The sequence below is a fragment of the Macaca thibetana genome, chromosome 8 (assembly GCF_024542745.1).
Source record: "Macaca thibetana thibetana isolate TM-01 chromosome 8, ASM2454274v1, whole genome shotgun sequence".
Classification (NCBI taxonomy): Eukaryota; Metazoa; Chordata; class Mammalia; order Primates; family Cercopithecidae; genus Macaca; species Macaca thibetana.
Window position 1 is genome coordinate 50242790 of NC_065585.1, and position 20463 is coordinate 50263252.

The 20463-nt window shown below is 41.6% G+C and overlaps 2 protein-coding genes and 1 long non-coding RNA gene across 11 annotated transcripts in view; 1 reads left to right on the forward strand and 2 right to left on the reverse strand.

The window, feature by feature from the left end:
* Positions 1–3123, reverse strand: part of LOC126960859 (uncharacterized) — a 43693-nt gene extending 40570 nt beyond the window's left edge. For both annotated transcript variants that reach the window (XR_007728122.1, XR_007728123.1), the window contains exon 1: positions 2524–3123. This is a non-coding gene — a long non-coding RNA (uncharacterized LOC126960859). The remainder of the gene's footprint in view (positions 1–2523) is intronic.
* On the forward strand, positions 1770–18437 carry CCNE2 (cyclin E2). Of its 7 annotated transcripts, none has more exons than XM_050800523.1 (13): positions 1876–1997; positions 4185–4224; positions 4310–4406; positions 4485–4538; positions 4662–4727; positions 5456–5607; positions 8087–8222; positions 10577–10723; positions 13104–13199; positions 13457–13591; positions 15449–15560; positions 16384–16541; positions 16918–18437. In XM_050800523.1, the coding sequence occupies exons 2-13, from the start codon at positions 4211–4213 to the stop codon at positions 17029–17031; spliced, it is 1281 nt and encodes a 426-aa protein (XP_050656480.1). In that variant the 5' UTR covers positions 1876–1997; positions 4185–4210; the 3' UTR covers positions 17032–18437. The 7 variants fall into 7 exon arrangements, with proteins under 7 accessions (XP_050656483.1, XP_050656480.1, XP_050656479.1 ...); XM_050800522.1 differs by lacking the exon at positions 1876–1997 and adding an exon at positions 2224–2339; XM_050800520.1 differs by lacking the exon at positions 1876–1997 and adding an exon at positions 3161–3265.
* The window catches only part of INTS8 (integrator complex subunit 8), a 56834-nt gene continuing 54717 nt past the window's right edge, over positions 18347–20463 (reverse strand). For both annotated transcript variants that reach the window (XM_050800478.1, XM_050800479.1), the window contains one exon: positions 18347–18543. In XM_050800478.1, coding sequence (XP_050656435.1) covers positions 18427–18543 — 117 coding nt within the window. In that variant the 3' untranslated portion in view covers positions 18347–18426. The remainder of the gene's footprint in view (positions 18544–20463) is intronic.

The following is a 20463-nucleotide window of genomic DNA, read 5'->3' on the forward strand; positions in this document are numbered from 1 at the left end:
CTCTACTGGAATTCATCTGATGTTTTTGTCTCATGGTTAGTCTACAAAATACTTGACCAGCACTCCTCAAAACTGTCAAGGTCATCAAAACAAGAAAAGTCTGAGAAACTGCCATGGCCAAGAGGAACCTAAGACATGACATCTAAATGTTATGGTTATCCTGGATGAGATCCTAGAGCAGTAAAAAGATATTAGGTAAAAACTAAAGACATTGGAATAAAGTATGGACTTTAGTTAATAATAACACATCGACATTGATTCATTAATAGCAAACACATCATAGGGTAATAAATGTGCCATACTATAAGATGTCAATAACAGGGGAAACTGTGCATGTGTGGTGGGTGGGAGATGGGAGTGGGTATATGCAAGTCCTGTTCCACCTGATCAATTTTTCTTTAAAACTGTTCTAAAAAATAGAGTCTATTAATGTTTTTAAGAGTCTGATATTTACTGGGAATAATTCCACCATCCATCTATCATCCATCATGGTAACCTAGAGACTTAAAGTTTTGTAATGGGATATCCTACACATAATTCAAACCAGCATTTACCCAAATCCCACTATTTATGCCTTTGAACTGCTGAATACTGGCTATAAAAAGGTGAACAAAACAATTTCCGAGGCCTAGTTGGAAATAAAAGACATTTAATTTTTGTCCTGTAAGATGAGCATAACTGTAGCACAGAGAAAAGGATCTGTGAAGCTTCGACAGAGGAGATATACTAAAGAAAATGTACAGAATAAAGAAATGGGTGGGCTAAGCCTGAATTTTTTTTTTTTAAGCCTGTGCCTCCAAGAATCTTCTGGGGTTTTTTCCTCCTGAAAATGAATGTCGGAGCAATCAAAACAGTTACCCCAAAGAAGCATGGTAGAGGCCAACAGTTTATTTACCATGGTGTTTTAACTTTACATGTACAATAAAGGAAAATACTTCAGGTGAATTTTAAAACGGATAAGTAGGAAAAAAGCAAGCTAAAAACAAACATACCCGCCCCCCGCCCTTTATTTTCTCTTTTTTTAACAGACCCACTTGTCTACTGACCAGGTACCTGTAATATGGGAGAATTCACTCTATTCCTCTCCACACAAAGAAGTCTTGGAATTTTCTAATTTCTCCTTTACTATGATTGTATTCTGTTCACATAATAGCCAAGAGTATGGCAAACGACATTTATAAGAGCAGTGTCTTTTAAAACCAATTTACTAGTTAACTCAGTACTGAGCATACATTCATCATTCAAAGATGAATCCCACAAACGTCGCTCGACATACTGGTTTTCAGTACATTTAATCAAATTCAACCACGAGGGCCACCAGTTCTGCTCACTATCAGGTGACGCTTGTTGGGAGACCCCTGACCCCTTTTCTTGACATCATGCTGTTGGACCTTTAAGCTAGCTATACCGGCAACTGCGTTTTGAGTGACTGCAAAAGGGAGGCAACTTCTGCACCGCCCAGAGCCATCCTAATCGTTAGAAATGGCAGAAAGTTTCTCGGGACTGACAAGGCATGAACTTCTCCTGATGCTGTCACCTTGTGCAAAGCTCTTACAGGTAAATTAGGGAGAGAAACAATTACTTTGTCGGCGTCACGAGACGAAGAATGGAAAAAGTGTGGAAAAGGACTTCGCCCGCCCCAAAGCGACCGTCCGGCGGCGGCTATTTCCCGGGCCTCAAGCGCGTTCCAGCGGCGCAGCACAAAAGACCGGGCGGGAGCCGGAGTTGCCGGGCGCCGCCTCCCGGTGCATCTCGGGAAGGGCTCCCGCCCGCGCAGCTCCGTCTCCCCGGCGCGGCCCGCTCGCCCTCCCGCTCGCTCAGGGCCGGGGCAGACGTGGCCCGCCCGAGCTGCCGCGGGTCTCCGAGAGGGCTTCGCACTGCTCCTCCACCCGGGGGATCTTTGTTCCCAGATCTGTTCCCCGCCTCGCCGCTCCCGCCGCAAAACCTCTTTGCGGAATACCCGCTGCAAGTCTGACTTGATGATGTGCAGTTTTGGGGTGCGCTAGTTGTGGGGGCATTCATAGAGGCAGCGAAGGGACCCCTAAGTTTAAACACTCCGGGAACGGTAAAGGAAGAGCGTCGGGCCCGCCTCCTCCCAACAGCGCTCGGGCGCGAACGGCGCCCTCCCGCGCTGCCGGCTCGCGCGGGCTCCGCAGGGCGCGCTGGCGGCGGCGGCGGGGCGGGGCGCGGCAGGCAGTCCCGGGGCCTGCACGTGGTGGCGACCGTTCTTCCCACCCGGCCATGTCCCCGGGGACCACCGCGCTCATGGGGAGGGGTAATGCCGTTCTCGGGCTCCTCTCCAAAGAGGGGTTTTACCCTCGGGGACCCCGGAATTGGAGGTGGGGACTAGAGAGGGAGCAAGGGAGGGCGCGGCGTGGCGCGAGCGTTTCCTGCGCGGGGACTGCGGGGTGGCAGCTGGAGGCCACTGCAGGGGCAGGGCGGCGGGCTGAGGGAGCGACCCACCCATGGGGCGAGAAACCCGGTAGGGGGAGCAGGGAGCCGGAAAACAGGGTTGATACATACCTGGGTAGGCGGGCTGGAGATGCCTTCCCTGAGCGTGCAGCGCAGGGCTGGCGGAGCGGGCTCTGAGTGGTTGCGGGCCGGGACTGAGGAGCGCAGAGCCGCACGTGGCTCGGCGCGCTGCTGAGCGATGTTTACATTCTGCAGCCACTCCACGTTGTGCTGCCGCCCGCGCTTCCCATTGGCCAGCTCTTCAGCCAACGCTTCTCTCCTCCCCGAGGGGCGGGCCCTCGGGTCCCCGCGTCGCTCAGGAAAGACCCGGGTTCCCTGAGGCCTTGGCGGGACAGCTAGGGCGCGCCCCAGGACGGTCACTTCCCAGCCACCCTATAGTCGCCCGAGTCACGTCGCCCTGTTATGCGCCCGGGCTGAGCTGCAGCCTGATACCCCCGAAATGCAGTGGGAGGGAGCAAGAGCAAACTGGCGGGAGATGCGGGAGCCGGGCGGTGGGGAGGCCAGCCGCGGAGAAGGAGCCCCTGAGAGTTTCCCTGCCGCCGCTGGCCGCGCCGTGGAGCGCGGTGGACGCAGGCCGAAGGCCTGGGAGAATGCACCCCACAGCCGCTCCGGGTGGCGGGCGCGCACTGAAAGCAGGGCGCGGCGCGCGGGCGCGCGGGCGGACGGGCGGGAGAGGGGAGCGCGCTGTCCGGAGGTGTCAGTCTGAGGCGCATGCGTGTGGGGCGGGCCCGGCCTGGCCTATATATTGTGTTGGCGCCGGCGCCAGCTGAGCCGAGCGGTAGCGGGTCTGGCGGTGAGGAGGTGCTGCGCGAAGGGGGGATGCGGGAGGAAAGAAAGCCCAGTTGGGCCGATCCCTTACCACAGGCGGGAGCCTCAGGGAGGAAAAACGGGAGGGCTGAGAACTAGACGGCTGGGGGTCATGGGTGCCCGCGTTCCGTCTCTGTCAGGAATCTTGGCAGGGGGCCGGGAAGCGGCAGGGCATGGAGAGCCGCCCCTCATTCTAGGGGCTTCTCTATCCCACCCTCATTTAGGGAGCTATCCCGTGGGAGAGAGAATGGGAGGCCGGGTCCCCTCCATGGGGAGAAAAGTTCCCGGCCAGCCCAGTCTCCCCTTTCTTTAGCTCCTTTTCCTGCCCTCCCCCCCGCCCCCCGCTTCCCATCTGGAGTTGGGGTCCCGGCGCCTCTCCGAGCGGCGGTAGGGCTGCGGGACCGGGAAGGAGGGAAAGGAGACTGAAGGCCGTGACACCAGTCTCGGTTCCTCCGCCCCCCGCTTCCCCGCCACCGCCGCTCTCCAAATTGGCGCGGAACCGGCTTCTCCACAGCCTTTTGCCTCCACATCCCCCTCTCCGCGCTCGTCCAGGATGGGAGGCGGGACGCGGGGGCGCTACCCAAGCCCCACTCCCGGTGTACGGGGGAGAGGGTGGAGGACCCAGAAAAACCCGTTTAAGGAAGATGTGCCTCCCTACGCGTTCAAGGTGCCAGGAGTGCTTGGTAAATTTTTGGACACCCGCGTCCCGGCTGGACATTCAGTTAAGAAAATGCAGGCGTGTATCCAAAATGAATTACCATGAGCTAGCTAACATAGCACAGAAGATGGCAGGGTCACACGGCCCAGGCCCCCTTCGGAGGGACTGAGCTTTCACCTCCAAATCAGCACTTGGAGAATGTGAATGACAATGTACTTGACTGCGGCTTTTCCTCTCCCCCCTTCAGAGGTTTTACACACCTGAAAGAAGAGAATGTCAAGACGAAGGTAACATCTGTCTTAGAGACATGTTTCAAATTAGTTGCCGCCTTTAACTTACTAATTACACTTCCTTTTTAAAAATTCACCACAGTAGCCGTTTACAAGCTAAGCAGCAGCCCCAGCCCAGCCAGACGGAGTCACCCCAAGAAGTCCAGATAATCCAGGCCAAGAAGAGGAAAACAACCCAGGTGATTTAAGGAGAAAGAGGGAGGAACGAAATGCCATGCTGGGACTTCAGTTTACCAATAGTCTTTTCTGTTTTCCAGGATGTCAAAAAAAGAAGAGAGGAGGTCACCAAGAAACATCAGTATGAAATTAGGGTAATGCAGAACTGGACTGGGTGGGTTTTGGGGGAAAATGGAGGATAGACGAATAAGAATAGAATTATGTGTTTATTGCTTTGCAGTAGATTCCTCTGACACTTTTACTTTTAATGCCCCTAGAGGTCAGCAGGAAGGCGCTTATCTTTGGGTGGTTTCTATGTGCCCGAATCCTACTACAGCTGCAGAGTAAGTGTCTTCAAGCAGCTGGTTCCTTTTTGTAAATCCCTCCCTCTTGGAACTGCCTGGTGCACCAGGGCCCGCCTAATCTGTCCAATATACTGCTCTTTGTTCCCTCGCAGACTCTAGTAGACGATCCTAATAGCTGCTTCTTGGGCATAAATAGGATGTGAGATCATTGACAGCCTGGCACGCAGCCCTTTGGTACCTCTTCTTCCTATGTGTTTTACAGAAAGCACTTTGGAGATAGTGATTGCCTTTGAAACCAGCATTATTGGGAAAAGGATCCTTTAAGTAATTGATTCCATTTTTAAGGTTTTGCCTTCAAATATTCAAAAGTATCAGAGCACACTTGTTTTAAAAAGAGCTATTTGGAAAAAAAAAAAAAAAAATGGTCCCTGCTACTATTGCTAGATACAGAGAACTGCGATTCTGTGATCTTGAAAGTGATTAGTATTTTAGACTACGGATGCATTTTATTACTGCCTCCTTCAACACCTAGTGTCTTCTATTACCAGAATTGCATTTTGTTGTCTAAAACATTGTTACTCTATAAAAATCAACATGAGTTATATGGCTTGTTTATAAAATATGAATGTCAAATTAGCTATATTGCCATCTATGTTAGCTAAAATTACAATTCTTTAGACATATTAGCTTTCATTTATAAAAGATCCATTATAAAAACTAAGGTTTTCCTTGCACAAATTGATATTCTTCTTTATTTTTAATGACAGAATTGTTGGCCACCTGTATTATCTGGGGGGATCAGTCCTTGCATTATCATTGAAACACCTCACAAAGAAATAGGAACAAGTGATTTCTCCAGATTTACAAATTACAGATTTAAGAATCTTTTTATTAATCCTTCACCTTTGCCTGATTTAAGGTAAGAAAAATTTCAGTAATTTTATTTCAAAGATATAAAGTTGTGCTGATTTAATACATGGCACTATTTTGTCTTTGCTGTCATAAAATAGAAAAACTCGTAAAAATTGTTTTCTTTACTAATATTTAAACATATGTCATTTTATCTGAGAGTAGTGCAAATGATACGGGTATTTAAAACACTGATTCCATAAAATTATTTTCATTTGCTTGCTGAGTACTATAAAGATTCAACAGGACTGAATTAGTTTTTTGTTAAGATAGAAACATTTTTCATGTACAGCTTTTTCCTTTAAAATTTTTATTCTTGTTTCTTGCAGCTTCAACCCAAAGGAAGCTTTTTCAATAGATGTATCAACCCTATTTCTTACCAAACTTAGTAAGGTCTATACTTCTTTTTTCTAGTCCATGAGTATACTAAAGGTACAGCTTATACAAAACATGTAGTGTATTATGATTGGCCTTAATAAGGAATTTAATGGAATCAGACACTTAAACTCACCAATCCCCCTTTCCCTGGACTCTGTCCCACCTTACCCACCCCATAGGTGATCCTGCTATAGATGATCTATTTAGAGGTGATTGAGACTTCTTGACTGTGATCACATGCTTTACGTATTTAAATTTTTGTATTGCTCTTGAGAAAACTTTTCTTTTTCACTTTTAATTGCATTTATTTTAACACTGAATTTACTTCTGTGCCGTAAGTTTTTGTTTCTTCTGGGCAACCTCCTCTTCTGGTGTAAGAACAATTTGTTCCTTTTCACTAAAGATCATTTCGATGCGGCAGGGAGAGATCATGTATGAGTTAATCCATGAGCTCTGTAGGTCCGCTGGCAAATCGTAGGTACTTTGTTCACTTGGAGATGCTCAATGACCGGAGACTCTACATCTAAACTCTTAAGTTCAGCATTACTCTCTGCATTTTTAAGCATGTGCGGCAAACATTCAGCACTCTTTGGACCACCAACCTTGTGTCCAGTCCCACTGCTTGGCCTCGGCACACCTACCAACTCCACCATTGTAATGTCAGAATGGTACATGCTGTTTCTGTAAAGTGACATTTTAAAAATACTTCATGGTGTTTCTTTTTTTTTTTTGGAGACGGAGCTTTGCTGTTGTTGCCCAGGCTGGACTGCAATGGTGTGATCTCGCTACCTCCACCTCCCAGGTTCAAGTGATTCTCCTGCCTCAGCCTCCTGAGTAGCTGGGATTACAGGCATGCCACCACACCCAGCTAATTTTTTGTGTTTTTAGTAGAGATGTCGTTTCACCATGTTGGCCAGGCTGGTCTCAAACTCCTGACCTTAGGTGATCCACCCACCTCGGCCTCCCAAAGTGCAGGGATTACAGGTGTGAGCCACCATGCCTGGCCACTTCGTGGTTTTTCATATATGCATACCCTTGATAGCCTGGGCAGTTTCACGAGTGTTCTTACAGTGAACACAAAGATTTGAACCTCTTAAGTTGCATGATTTTTTGGGGTTTTCCAGGTCAAGTGAATAGCCAACCATTTTCACAGATTACCTCAGACCACTTAGGGGAAAAGCAACATGGTTATCTTTTATCAGCAACCTTTGTAAAGTATAAATAAGTGGGACTAGAAAGCACTCCCTTTGCAAGTTTGGATGATCATAGTCCAGGTTCCCACTGTTATTTCAGGCTTCTATTTATTCATGCAAAGGAAATGGTTTCCAAAAATTAAGGTAGAAGGTTTTTTTCTAATTTACTCTAAGAGCTTCTTCCAAGTTCTAATTAAAAGTTGCATTTCAGGCCGGGCACGGTGGCTCAAGCCTGTAATCCCAGCACTTTGGGAGGCAGATCACAAGGTCAGGAGATCGAGACCATCCTGGCTAATACATTGAAACCCCGTCTCTACTAAAAAAAAAATACAAAAAGCTAGCCGGGTGAGGTGGCGGGCGCCTGTAGTCCCAGCTATTCGGGAGGCTGAGGCAGGAGAATGGCGTAAGCCCGGGAGGCGGAGCTTGCAGTGAGCTGAGATCCAGCCACTGCACTCCAGCCTGGGCAACAGAGCAAGACTCCGTCTCCAAAAAAAAAAAAAAAGTTGCATTTCAGTGTCTGAAAGTTGAATTTTATCTATGTGAAACAGAATTTGTATATTACATGGATTGCACAATTTAAATTATGGTTTTTAGCTGGGCATGGTGGGTCACACCTGTAATCCCAGCACTTTTGAGTGGCTGAGGCAGGTGGATCACTTGAGGTCAGGAGTTTGAGACCAGCCCAGCCAACATGGTGAAACCCCATCTCTACTAAAAATACAAAAACTAGCCAGGCTTGGTGGCAGGCACCTATAACTCCCAGATACTTGGGAGGCTGAGGCACAACAATCACTCGAACCCGGGAGGTGGAGATTACAGTGAGCCAAGATTGTGCCGCTGCACTCTAGCCTGGGCCACAGAGTGAGACTCTGTCTCAAAAAAAAAAAAATTTATGTTTTTTTCCCTCTCTTTCCATAGCTGGGGGTGTTCAAAAGAAGTCTGGCTAAACATGTTAAAAAAGGAGAGCAGATATGTTCATGAAAAACATCTTGAAGTTCTGCATTCTGACTTGGAACCACAGATGAGGTCCATACTTCTAGACTGGCTTTTAGAGGTATGTTACACCAATACAAATTTCCTTTGTCTCTGTATGATGGAAAATATTTAGCTGTAAATATGCTTTCCATGTACTCTCCAGAGTTTATTGTTCATCCCCAGGAAGCTGTCTTCTTTGAGGTACTTACTGTAGTTGATGGTACCCAAAGTGGAAAGTGACTCTATAAAATGACAAACCTACTACATATAACTAAACTCAATCCAGAATTCCTGTTATCTGTGGGTACTGCTATGTACCAGCCACTTTCTAGGTGCCACAGATACTCAAGGTGAATGGAATGTATAGTTGATTAGGTTTTGAATTATGCTATACAAAGTGAAGAACTAGAACTAGGCTTCAGGGCCCTCTGAAGTCTTTTTCTGTATTAACAAAATCAACTGATGATGAGGAATCCTGATTTCTATATCCTAAACCGTAATGAGATTATGGATACCTGGAAGCTCTAAGCCCTCTATAGTCCAGGTACCTTCTCTTTATTATATTCTTCTATTCTTTTCTGAAATATACCATTAATTTGAAGGAATAGTGATCCTGAAGCCCCTATAGATTTGTGCCAGAATTTTCTCTCTTATTTAGGTCCATTCCCTTTCTCTGGATAATAGCTCTAAAAAAGTCTCTAAAATTATTATTGAGGAAATGATTACTTATGTTGATGACAAACTGATTTTTCCCCCAACTCTTGGATATTTACTCTGTAGTCTGTCTTTAAGACAGAGATGAAGCATTCTAAGGGAAAAAGACCATAGACTTTTTGGAGGAGTAGCACATGGCAGAATAGATCTCAGAAGCTATCAGAACAGTTTTTAAGACTATACCATGTTGTCCTTTTGCATCAGGTCATCTTTTTCCTTATTTTGACTAGAAGGAAAGATTGTATTTTAATTGTGAGCACAAGAAGGCATTGGGTTTTGACTTTTTCTGAGTGTCTAGTGATCATGGAATCAACCTAAGCATAATTACGTTAATTTTTAATTTTTTTCCTTTTTGTTATACCGATATTCATCCAGTGGTTATCCTATTCAATTTATTCCTGTTTTTCCTAAATACGATTATGTATGGAACAGCATACAGAATATATCAAATCCGGCAGTGTTAAACTCTGTCTTAGTATATTCTTCAGTCTAGGAATGCAAACTTGATTCAACATTTGAAAATCTATTCATTTATTACCTTAACAGTAAATGAGAAAAATGCTAAGATCTCAATAGATGCAAAAGACATTTTTTGAAATTCGACATTCTTTTTTTTTTTTTTTTTTTTTTTGAGGTGGAGCCTCGCTGTGGTCACCCAGGCTCGAGTACAATGGCACAATCTCGGCTCACTGCAACCTCTGCATCCTGGGTTCAAGTGACTCTTGTGCCTCACCCACCTAAGTAGCTGGGATTACAGGCGCGGGCCACCACACCTGTCTTTATTTTGTATTTTTAATAGACACGGGGTTTTACCACATTGGCCAGGCTGGTCTTGAACTGCTGACCTCAAGTGATCCGCCCACCTTGGTCTCCCAAAGTACTGGGATTACAGGTGTGAGCCATCGCACTCGGCCAGCAAATGAGATTTTCTTAACTTATTATTAGAAACTCAGGTGGCCAGGTGTGGTGCCTTATACCTGTAATGTCAGCATTTTGGGAGGCTGAGGCAGGCAGATCAGTTGAAGCCAGGAGTTCGAGACCAGCCTGGCCAACATGGCAAAATCCCATCTCTACTAAAAATACAAAAAATTAGCTGGGCATGGTGGCACATACCTGTAATCTCAGCCACTCAGGAGGCTGAGGTAGGAGAATCACCTGAAGCTGGGAGGCAGAAGTTCAGTGAGCCACTGCACTCCAGCCTGGGTGACAAAGCGAGACCCTGTCTCCAAAAAAAAAAAAAAAAAAAAAAAAACTCTGGTATATATCTCTATTTCCTCACCTCCAAAATGGGGATAATGGTACCTACTTAAGGAGTTACTGTGAGAATTACAAGCTTTTCCTAAAAGTGTGGAAATGACAGATACTATTTATTATTATTATTAACAATAGTGAAACATCAGGGCAATTCCTATTAAAGTCAGAAACAAGGGATAAGATTTTATGACCAATGTTAAACGTTCAGTATCCTTCGATAATTTTTAACCAGTGCAGTAAAATATGAAAAATAAATGAGGTAGGAAAAATGATAAAACTAGTAAATGTGGATAGTAATAGATTTGTTTATCCTAATAACACATGTTAGTTTCTTTTTTTCCTTTCCTATCTTAGCTTTGCTATCAGTTTGGCTTAAACATATTTTAAAATCTGATATGCTGAGAGATGACTTTCTAATTTGAGAAATTCAGAGGATAATATTTAAATGTTTGGAATCTTCTCTAGGTATGTGAAGTATACACACTTCATAGGGAAACATTTTATCTTGCACAAGACTTTTTTGATAGATTTATGTTGACACAAAAGGATATAAATAAAAATATGCTTCAACTCATTGGAATTACCTCATTATTCATTGCTTCCAAACTTGAGGTAAGTTCTCAAAGTTTATCCTTAGATATATTTATCCCAAACTTTTTTTTTAATCAACATATTAATCCCAAAGAATACTATGTCTTATATTAACTCCTTAGAAAAGTGAATGTTTTTGTTTCTCAGTACATTTTCTGAACATTATCACAGGGATAAATGATAAATTATCATAGTTCCCTCTGTAATGTCTGAGCCTTATTATAAATCTCTGGTTTAGATTCTGGGATTAGTATCTAAGTGAAATGTCCCATGGCTCATTCTGCCAAACGAAACATTGATGCTCTATTTATATACATAATTATAGCATTTGTATTAAACAGAATGACCTTTGAAAACTAAACAGCTAATAAAATGAAATGAAATGAATACTGTGTTGGGTTAGAATAATGTTTTATCCAGCTTTTTTTTTTTTTTTTTTTTTTTTTTTTATTGAGACAAAGTCTCACTCTTTCACCCAGGCTGGAGTGTAATGGGATGATCTGGGTTCAGTACAACCTCTGCCTCCCGGGTTCAAGTGGTTCTCCTGCCTCAGCCTCCTGAGTAACTGGGATTACCGGCGCTTGCCACCACGCCCAGCTGATTTTTGTATTTTTAGTAGAGATGGGGTTTCACCATGTTGGCCAGGCTGGTCTTGAACTCCTGACTCAGGCGATCCACCCGCCTCAGCCTCCCAATGTGCTGGGACTACAGGTATGAGCCACCGCGCCTGGCCAGCCTAATATTTTTGTATCTGATGGTGCTGCCATGATAGAAGGCAACTCCTTTCTTAAGATTTTCCTTCGCATAAGCTCAATTTACTTTTCTTAATACGTGATGGATATCATCAATACTTTCACCTAAGACTTTTATAGCTGGTATCATTTTGAAAGAAGAGAGATTGTGATCATATATTAAGTGTTTTCCTTTTTCTTTTAAATGTCTTTTGAGCTTTAAGAGCCATCCCCAAATTCTGCTGAATTTGGCACATAAACTTGTGTTCAGTCTATCCTTACTTGAAATTATACTGTTTTAGACAACTTTCTAGACCGAAATCCTCATCTTTTAGCCTGTTCTCCTATGTGGGAGACACCTAATCCTTTGATGATTCTAATTCTTCTCTGGAGTGCTAAAACGGACCTGTTAGCCAAACTGCGTGAAGTATTTTTTGACTAACCATATTTTTGTACTAGGGTAAAGGAAATGTTTTTAGTTTCTAGACCTTATTTGTTTGGTGCTTTGCTTTTGTTTTTTGAGACACGGTCTTGCTGTCACACAGGCTGGATGCAGTGGCACTATCACACCTCAGTACAGCCTCGACCTCCCAGGCTACAGCGATCCTCTCACCTCAGCCTCTGGAATAGCTGACTACAGGGATGCACCACCATGCCTGGCTATTTTTTCTTGTAGAGACAGTGTTTCTCTTTGTTGCTCATGCTGATCTTAAATTCCTGGGCTCAGATGATTCTCCTACCTCGACCTCCCAAAGTGCTGGGATTATACGTGTGAGCTGCTGCACTGCACCCAGCAGGGTGTCTCCTTTTGATCTGACCAATGTATCAGGCAATCTTAAAACAAGTTTGGTTGTTCTTTAACTGAAATGACATAAGATACTCTAGTTGTGTTAATGAAAATTCAAAGTCAATTCTATGAAAAGAAGTCTTGATAATCAATATAGTTACTAGATACCTAGATATGAAAATGTCTTACTAAGTTTGACTATAGAATTATTTTACTGAGATTTACATTTACTTAGTGAAGCTGTCCTTAAATCTGAAGCTTGTGTGTGATTTGTATATAGATGGTCCCCTACTTACCATGGTTTGACCTACAATGTTTTGACTTTATGATGGTTGAAAACAACCTGCATTCATTATGCCCCTTGACATACAACAGGGCTATGTCTGCATAGGTTGAAAATACCGTAAGTTGAAAGTACACTTTCTGGCCAGGTGTGGTGGTTAATCCCAGCACTTTGGGAGGCCGAGGAGGGCAAATCATTTGCAGTCAGGAGTTCGAGACCAACCTGGCCTACATGGTGAAACCCTCTCTCTACTGAAAATACAAAAAATAGCTGGGCATAGTGGCACACACCTGTAATCCCAGCTACTGGGGAGGCTGAGACACAAGAATCACTTGAGCCTGGAAGGTGGAAGTTGCAGTGAGCCGAGACTGCACCACTGCACTCCAGCCTGAGTGACAGAGTGAGACTCTGCCTCAAAAAAAAAAAAAAAAAAGAAAATGTACTTTTTAAATTTTTGCTTATTTCTCCAAGAAAATAAAAATGTACTTTCTACTTAAACGATATTTTGGTTTATTGGGATGTAACCCCATTGTAAACTGAGGAACATTTGTAATTAATTTCTATCTCAATTGTACTCAATAAAAAAACTACAATTTAAAGGAAATCTACGCTCCTAAACTCCAAGAGTTTGCTTACGTCACTGATGGTGCTTGCAGTGAAGAGGATATCTTAAGGATGGAACTCATTATATTAAAGGTAATAATTATATTTTCCTAGTTGCAAAAAAGAAACCATGTTACTAAGTAACATAAGTAGTTATGATTGAATCTCAAATACTACAATGTAAAAAGTCAAAACTGAGGTATTAGGATCCAGTTCTAAGACGTTAATGCATCAAAATATTGACAATGGTTATGGTTGGATGGGGAATTTACTTAACCTCTAAACTCTACTATATAACGTGATATATGTGTCTACATTCATTAACAGGCATTTTTAAATTTTGTTAACAGGCTTTAAAATGGGAACTTTGTCCTGTAACAATCATCTCCTGGCTAAATCTCTTTCTCCAAGTTGATGCTCTTAAAGATGCTCCTAAAGTTCTTCTACCTCAGTATTCTCAGGAAACATTCATTCAAATAGCTCAGGTACTGACATTTTTATTGATTCAATGGTAATATTATTATTAATTACAGGTTTTAGTGTATAGTCTTAAATAGGCTATATCACAAAATAATAACATTGACTTCACTCCTTAATTCTAGAACAAAACTTTTGATGCATAAAGTTCTGTCCCCAACGTTTATGTTGCTTAATGTTTCTAGAAAACAAAGTCCTTACACTTTTCTGAGTACTTTCATTCTTTAGGAGTCCAAACTAAAGTATCTTTTTTGATATAAAGGGGAAAAGCATTTTTTAGCTAGTTGTGTTTAAGCTTTATAATGGCACAGAATTATTCTGTATGATGTCTTTACATTTGGATACACAGAGTACCTATCAAGTTAAATATCAGAATTAAAATTACTTTGTTAAAAAAATTTTTTAGAACATAAATTCAAAGTAAACTTTTCCAGGCTAGCATATTTAACAAAGTAAGTAATTAGATGAGGAGGAGGAGGATCTGGCTGGGCGGTATGGCTCAGGTCTGTAATCCCAGCACTTTGGGCAGATGAGGCAAGCAGATCACTTGAGGTCAGGAGTTTGAGACCAGCCTAGCCAACGTGTTACTTGGGAGGCTGAGGCAAGAGAATCACTTGAACCTGGGAGGTGGAGGTTGCAGTGAGCGGACATCACACCACTGCACTCCAGCCTGAGCAACAGAGTGAGACTCCATCTCAAATTTAAAAAAAAAAAAAAAAAAAAAAAGGAGATCCCATTCTTTCTTGCTTACTTCTCGTAAGTAAGCTTAAGGCTGCTGTATCTGTCATATAACAAAAGTGAAGAAAATCTACATTCTTATTCTGTGTGGGAAGTGAAAAATTCAACATATGGAAGACATTTGGGGATGAATATTAAGTCACCTAGGTTAAAATTTGTGGGCAATAGTGCTTACATCTAGCACATTATGAATACTCAAATTGGATAACCTCTAAGTATACTGGAATTGGTTTATAAAACCTTTTATTAAAAGCTTAAAAGCTTAATTTTTTCATCCAGAATTCTTAGCATCCCAGATTGTCCTAGGCAGCTATACCCTTCTGATAGGGTAAATCTTTGATAAGCCAATAAACAATGTAGAGTTTCTAGAGGTATATAACAGTAATATTTCACTTCCAATTTCCAACTCTTCTCCCATTTCTCTTACTTTCTGGACCAATGAGGACAAACAGAATTGAAATTTAATTCCGCTGCACAAGTATCTTCTCAAATGTGTGAAATCTTGTCCTTTTACACTATACCATTCCACTGCTACTTGTTCAGCTCTTATTGCCTAGATTATACAGCCTTTTAACTAATCTCACTGCTTAATAAACAGGTTTTCTTCTAGTCTGTTTTACTGCATTCTAAGGTATCTTTCTTAAAATGGAACTTTCTTGATTTAAAAATCTTCCAGTAGCTTCAAGAATCAGCCTATAAAGTTCTGACTTCTTAAAGACCCTTTGTGATCCAATCTAGGCCATGCCTCTCTCTAGCCACCACCCCTCATCTTTCTTGATAAGAAAAGAAGGTACTCCTTGCTTATTTCATATTTTTCACCTTAGGAGTTCTGAACTATGAACTGAATTTCAAGTGATGTTCCTATACCTAGAACATTCTCTGCCTCCCAATCTTCCTGGCTACTTTATAAGACTCATTTATGGCAATTTGAGGCCATCACTATCTTTTCCAATCTGGATTTAGGTGCCCTTCCTGCTAGTACATGTCACATTGTACTGCAACGGTCTTTCCTTGTCTACTTCCTTCAGGTTGGTGGCTTATCTCTAGGTCCCTTAAAGTTTTAGCAAGAGACATTTAGTACTCATCCGTCTCCTAAATTGCTTGTACTTTTGTTTTTCCTTTGTTAGCTTTTAGATCTGTGTATTCTAGCCATTGATTCATTAGAGTTCCAGTACAGAATACTGACTGCTGCTGCCCTGTGCCATTTTACCTCCATTGAAGTGGTTAAGAAAGCCTCAGGTAAGACTCTCTATTTGTTGTCTTCTTACCTTTTCACAACTACTAATGGGACTATAGTCTCTGAACTTTAACATTCTGCTAAACATGAATTTAAAACTTTGGCAAAAAAAAAAAAAAAAATTAGCTGCTCGGTGATTACCTTTCTGTTAGAAGTACTTTCCAATCCTGAATGTGTATCTACAAAAAGACCAAATGGAATTTAAATACAGTTGAAACGAATCAACATTATAGTTCTGCTTTAAGAGTTCTTTGGGATTTGACCATTTCAATTTCTTTTTTTTTTTTTTGAGACGGAGTCTCGCGCTGTCACCCAGGCTGGAGTGCAGTGGCCGGATCTCAGCTCACTGCAAGCTCCGCCTCCCGGGTTCACGCCATTCTCCTGCCTCAGCCTCCCGAGTAGCTGGGACTACAGGCGTCCGCCACCTCACCCGGCTAGTTTTTTGTATTTTTTTTTTTTTAGTAGAGACGGGGTTTCACCATGTTAACCAGGATGGTCTCGATCTCCTGACCTCGTGATCCGCCCGTCTCGGCCTCCCAAAGTGCTGGGATTACAGGCTTGAGCCACCATGCCCGGCCAGACCATTTCAATTTCACATGTAGAAGGTACTGGTTAAGAAGTTCTGAAGTCCCTTTTCCCTTCAACATAGTCATGTAAATAGTTTGAGAGTGATAATCTGTTCTGACATACTAAACTTTTTGGTTATGATTTGTTTTGGTTTCTTTTTAAAATAACTGTCTCAAAACCAGTACCAAGTACATCAGGCATATATAAGATAGTTTCTGATGTACAACCTTCATGCTTTTCTAACTTTTTTCTATCTAGGTTTGGAGTGGGACAGTATTTCAGAATGTGTAGATTGGATGGTACCTTTTGTCAATGTAGTAAAAAGTACTAGTCCAGTGAAGCTGAAGACTTTTAAGAAGATTCCTATGGAAGACAGACATAATATCCAGACACATACAAATTATTTGGCTATGCTGGTATGTTTTTTTGAGTTTTTTGGCTTTGCTATCTGAATCTAGTAAGTAACTGAAACTGATGGTAGGAATAGAGTTCTCCTTCAGGCAGTTATATAAGATGATCAGGGGAAAGAAAGTTCTAATGGGCACACTGATTTCAAAATGTAGAAAAGTTAATAAAATTACTTTGAAATCAAAGCAAGATTTGTGAAGTGTCTCAAGATCAATGCCAACAGTCTAAATAAGAGTTAAAAATATATATAACATGTTACAGAAACTTTCAGAATATGACCCTTCACACTTGCAAAGACATAAAAAGACTATTAAAATTAGACCTAAATAATCTCAAATAAGTACCCAGAAGTCTGGTTTGACTATGATTTCTTCCCATGTATAGGAAGAAGTAAATTACGTAAACACCTTCAGAAAAGGGGGACAGTTGTCACCAGTGTGCAATGGAGGCATCATGACACCACCGAAGAGCACCGAAAAACCACCAGGAAAACACTAAAGAAGATAACTAAGCAAACAAGTTGGAATTCACCAAGTATTGGGTAGAACTGGTATCACTGAACTACTAAAGTTTTACAGGAAAATAGTGCTGTGATTGATTGTCCTAGCCAATTCATAAGTTACACTGCCATTCTTTGATTTTAAAACTTACAATTGGCACTAAAGAATACATTTAATTATTTCCTATGTTAGCTGTTAAAGAAACAGCAGGACTTGTTTACAAAGATGTGTTCATTCCCAAGGTTACTGGATAGAAGCCAACCACAGTCTATACCATAGCAATGTTTTTCCTTTAATCCAGTGTTACTATGTTTATCTTGATAAACTAGGAATTTTATCATTGGAGTTTTCGACTGGGTAAGTGCTACCTTAAAGGGTATATACTAAGTGATATAGTACTTTGAATCTAGTTGTTAGATTCTCAAAATTCCTATACTCTTGACTAGTGCAATTTGGTTCTTGAAAATTAAACTTGTTTACAAAAGTTTAGTTTTGTAATAAGGTGACTAATTTATCTATAGCTGCTATAGCAAGCTATTATAAAACTTGAATTTCTACAAATGGTGAAATTTAATGTTTTTTAAACTAGTTTATTTGCCTTGCCATAACACATTTTTTAACTAATAAGGCTTAGATGAACATGGTGTTCAACCTGTGCTCTAAACAGTGGGAGTACCAAAGAAATGATAAACAAGGTAAATGCTGTGGCTCCTTTCTAACTGGGGCTTTATTGACATGTAGGTTGCTTGGTAATAACCTTTTTGTATATCACAATTTGGGTGAAAAACTTAAGTACCCTTTCAAACTATTTATATGAGGAAGTCACTTTATTACTCTAAGATATCCCTAAGGAATTTTTTTTTTTAATTTAGTGTGACTAAGGCTTTATTTATGTTTGTAAAATTGTTAAAGTCCTTTCTAAATTCCTCCATTGTGAGATAAGGACAGTGTCAAAGTGATAAAGCTGAACACTTGACCTAAACTTCTATTTTCTTAAGGAAGAGTATCAAATATATACTGACTCCTAGAAATCTATTTATTAAAAAAAGACACAAAAACTTGCTGTACATAGGCTAGCTATTTCTAAATATTTTAAATTAGCTTAAAAAAAAAATCCAGCATCATAAAGTAGATTTAATTAGAAAACTAGATTGCTAGTTTGTTGTCAGATATGTGAATCTCTTCTCCCTTTGAAGAAATTGTAAATTTAAGCTATTGTTATGGTATGAAGTCTTCTGTATAGTTTGTTTTTAAACTAATATTTGTTTCAGTATTTTGTCTGAAAAGAAAACACCACTAATTGTGTACATATGTATTATATAAACTTAACCTTTTAATACTGTTTATTTTTAGCTCATTGTTTAAAAAATAAAAGTTAAAAAAATTTAACTGCTTAAAAGTAAAGTTTTGCCATTGCTTGGAGAAACTTTTTTTTCCTTCTCTGCGCTGCCAGCTGTAACACTTCTTCTGGATTGCTTGCATTCAACTCTGTCTGGCCGATGGCTTTGATCTTCCAAAACAGAAAAGTGATGTTATTAGAGATGTGTCAAAAATTAAGTTTTGTTGGTACAAGTAATATAAAGCTATCTACATGCTAACAATGATAAAGTTTAATGATTAACTGAACCTCTAATTGTAAAACCCAAGAGTCTTGGAAAAAAATTAACATAAAGATTAACCAGGCCGGGTGCGGGGTGACTCACGCCTGTAATCCCAGCACCTTGGGAGGCCAAGGCGGGTGGATCATGAGGTCAGGAGATCGAGACCATCCTGGCTAAGACGGTGAAACCCCGTCTCCACTAAAAATACAAAAAATTAGCCAGGCATGGTGGTGGGCACCTGTAGTTCCAGCTACTCGGGAGGCTGAGGCAGGAGAATGGCGTGAACCCGGGAGGCAGAGCTTGCAGTGAGCCGAGATTGCGCCACCGCACTCCAGCCTGGGCACAGAGCGAGAGACAGTCTCAAAAAAAAAAAAAAAAAAAAAAAAAAAAAGATTAACCAGGGCCACTCTCAAGGAAAGATGGACTGCTGAGCCATAGTTTATGGAATTACTTAAGTGGCATTTTAATATATTAAGTAAATTCATGTAAATTTATTTGAAAGTATAAGTAAGTTCTACATAGTAATTTTTAGAGTTAAACTAGGGCTTCACTTGTTAATGTGCAAAAATAACTAGTGGCTCAGCACTATAGTGGCATACAGTGGCTCAACTTTTCACGATTAGAAAGAAGTGCCTCAACCAACTAAATATACACACAATTTTTTTTGCTATGGAGTGTTTAGGACCTTAAAATCTATAGATTTTTCTTAAAAAAAAATTTTTTTTTTTTGAGACGGAGTTTCACTCTTGTCACCCAGGTTGGAGTGCAATGGTGTGATCTCAGCTCACTGCAGCCTCTGCCTCCCAGGTTCAAGGGATTCTCCTGCCTCAGCCTCCCAAGTAGCTGGGATTACAGATGCCCACCACCTGGCCCAGCTAATTTTTGTATTTTTTTAGTAGAGACGGGGTTTCACCACGTTGGCCAGGCTGCTCTCAAACTCCTGACCTCAGGTGATCTGCCACCTCAGCCTCTCAAAGTGGTGGGATTACAGGCGTGAGCCACTGCACCTGGCCTAGAATTTCTTTAAACAATAAGACTTCTGATATGTGGCTTGAAGAGAGAGATGATAATTCAGATATGATCATCAGGTATGGGAAGTTAGGGAATAGGAGAAATTGCTGGATGATGCCATTCAACATGAAGGAATGCATGTGGCAAAAGTTGGTAGTAGAGTACAACCAGAGTTGTTTCACACAGGTATCCCAAAGATAACTGGCTATAAAAACCCGAAGTGTGAGACAGAAATTGGAATCGGAGCCAGATATTTGAGAGAAGTAATACACCCCATGTGGACACTAATCAAAACCGAGAGTGGATTAAATTACCTAGGGAGAATGTAGGGTTACAGAAAAGTAACCCAAGGACTAACTTCTTGAGAAAACCAAGTTTAAGGAGTAGGCAGAGGGAGACACCCACAACAAGAAAAGGAAGAAATAGAAAAAGCAATCCAATAAAAATGTCAGGGAAGCCAAAGGAATAAAGAGTTTCAAGAAGGAAGGAGATGTAATCAGGAAAAGGACTGGAAAGTATCCAGTGGATCTGGTGTTTGGTGGCTCTTGAGAGAAAAGTAAGAGCAGTGATGGCATTAGTCAAACTGCTGGCTTGAAGAGCTTCAAAAGCTAGGCTGAGAGGGATAAGGGGGCCGGAGGTGGAGGCACAGACAACAAAAACTTGTATTAGGATGAAATATCTTATAGACTATGGAGAGGCTGACGACATAGGAAATCATATAACTCATTAAAAGGTTACTGAGGGGAGAGAATTCAAAACATAAAAATTTGCCTTCATCAAAGAGTAGTATAACCTCTTACGGGCTGCATAGTGGGCTT

What these genes read in the sequence shown, in the direction of transcription:
- CCNE2 (XM_050800523.1), top strand. An exon ending in TTCTAGACTGGCTTTTAGAG is followed by an intron (nt 8,223 to 10,576) that starts GTATGTTACACC and finishes AATCTTCTCTAG; the next exon opens with GTATGTGAAGTATACACACT. An exon ending in TCATTGCTTCCAAACTTGAG is followed by an intron (nt 10,724 to 13,103) that starts GTAAGTTCTCAA and finishes TACAATTTAAAG; the next exon opens with GAAATCTACGCTCCTAAACT.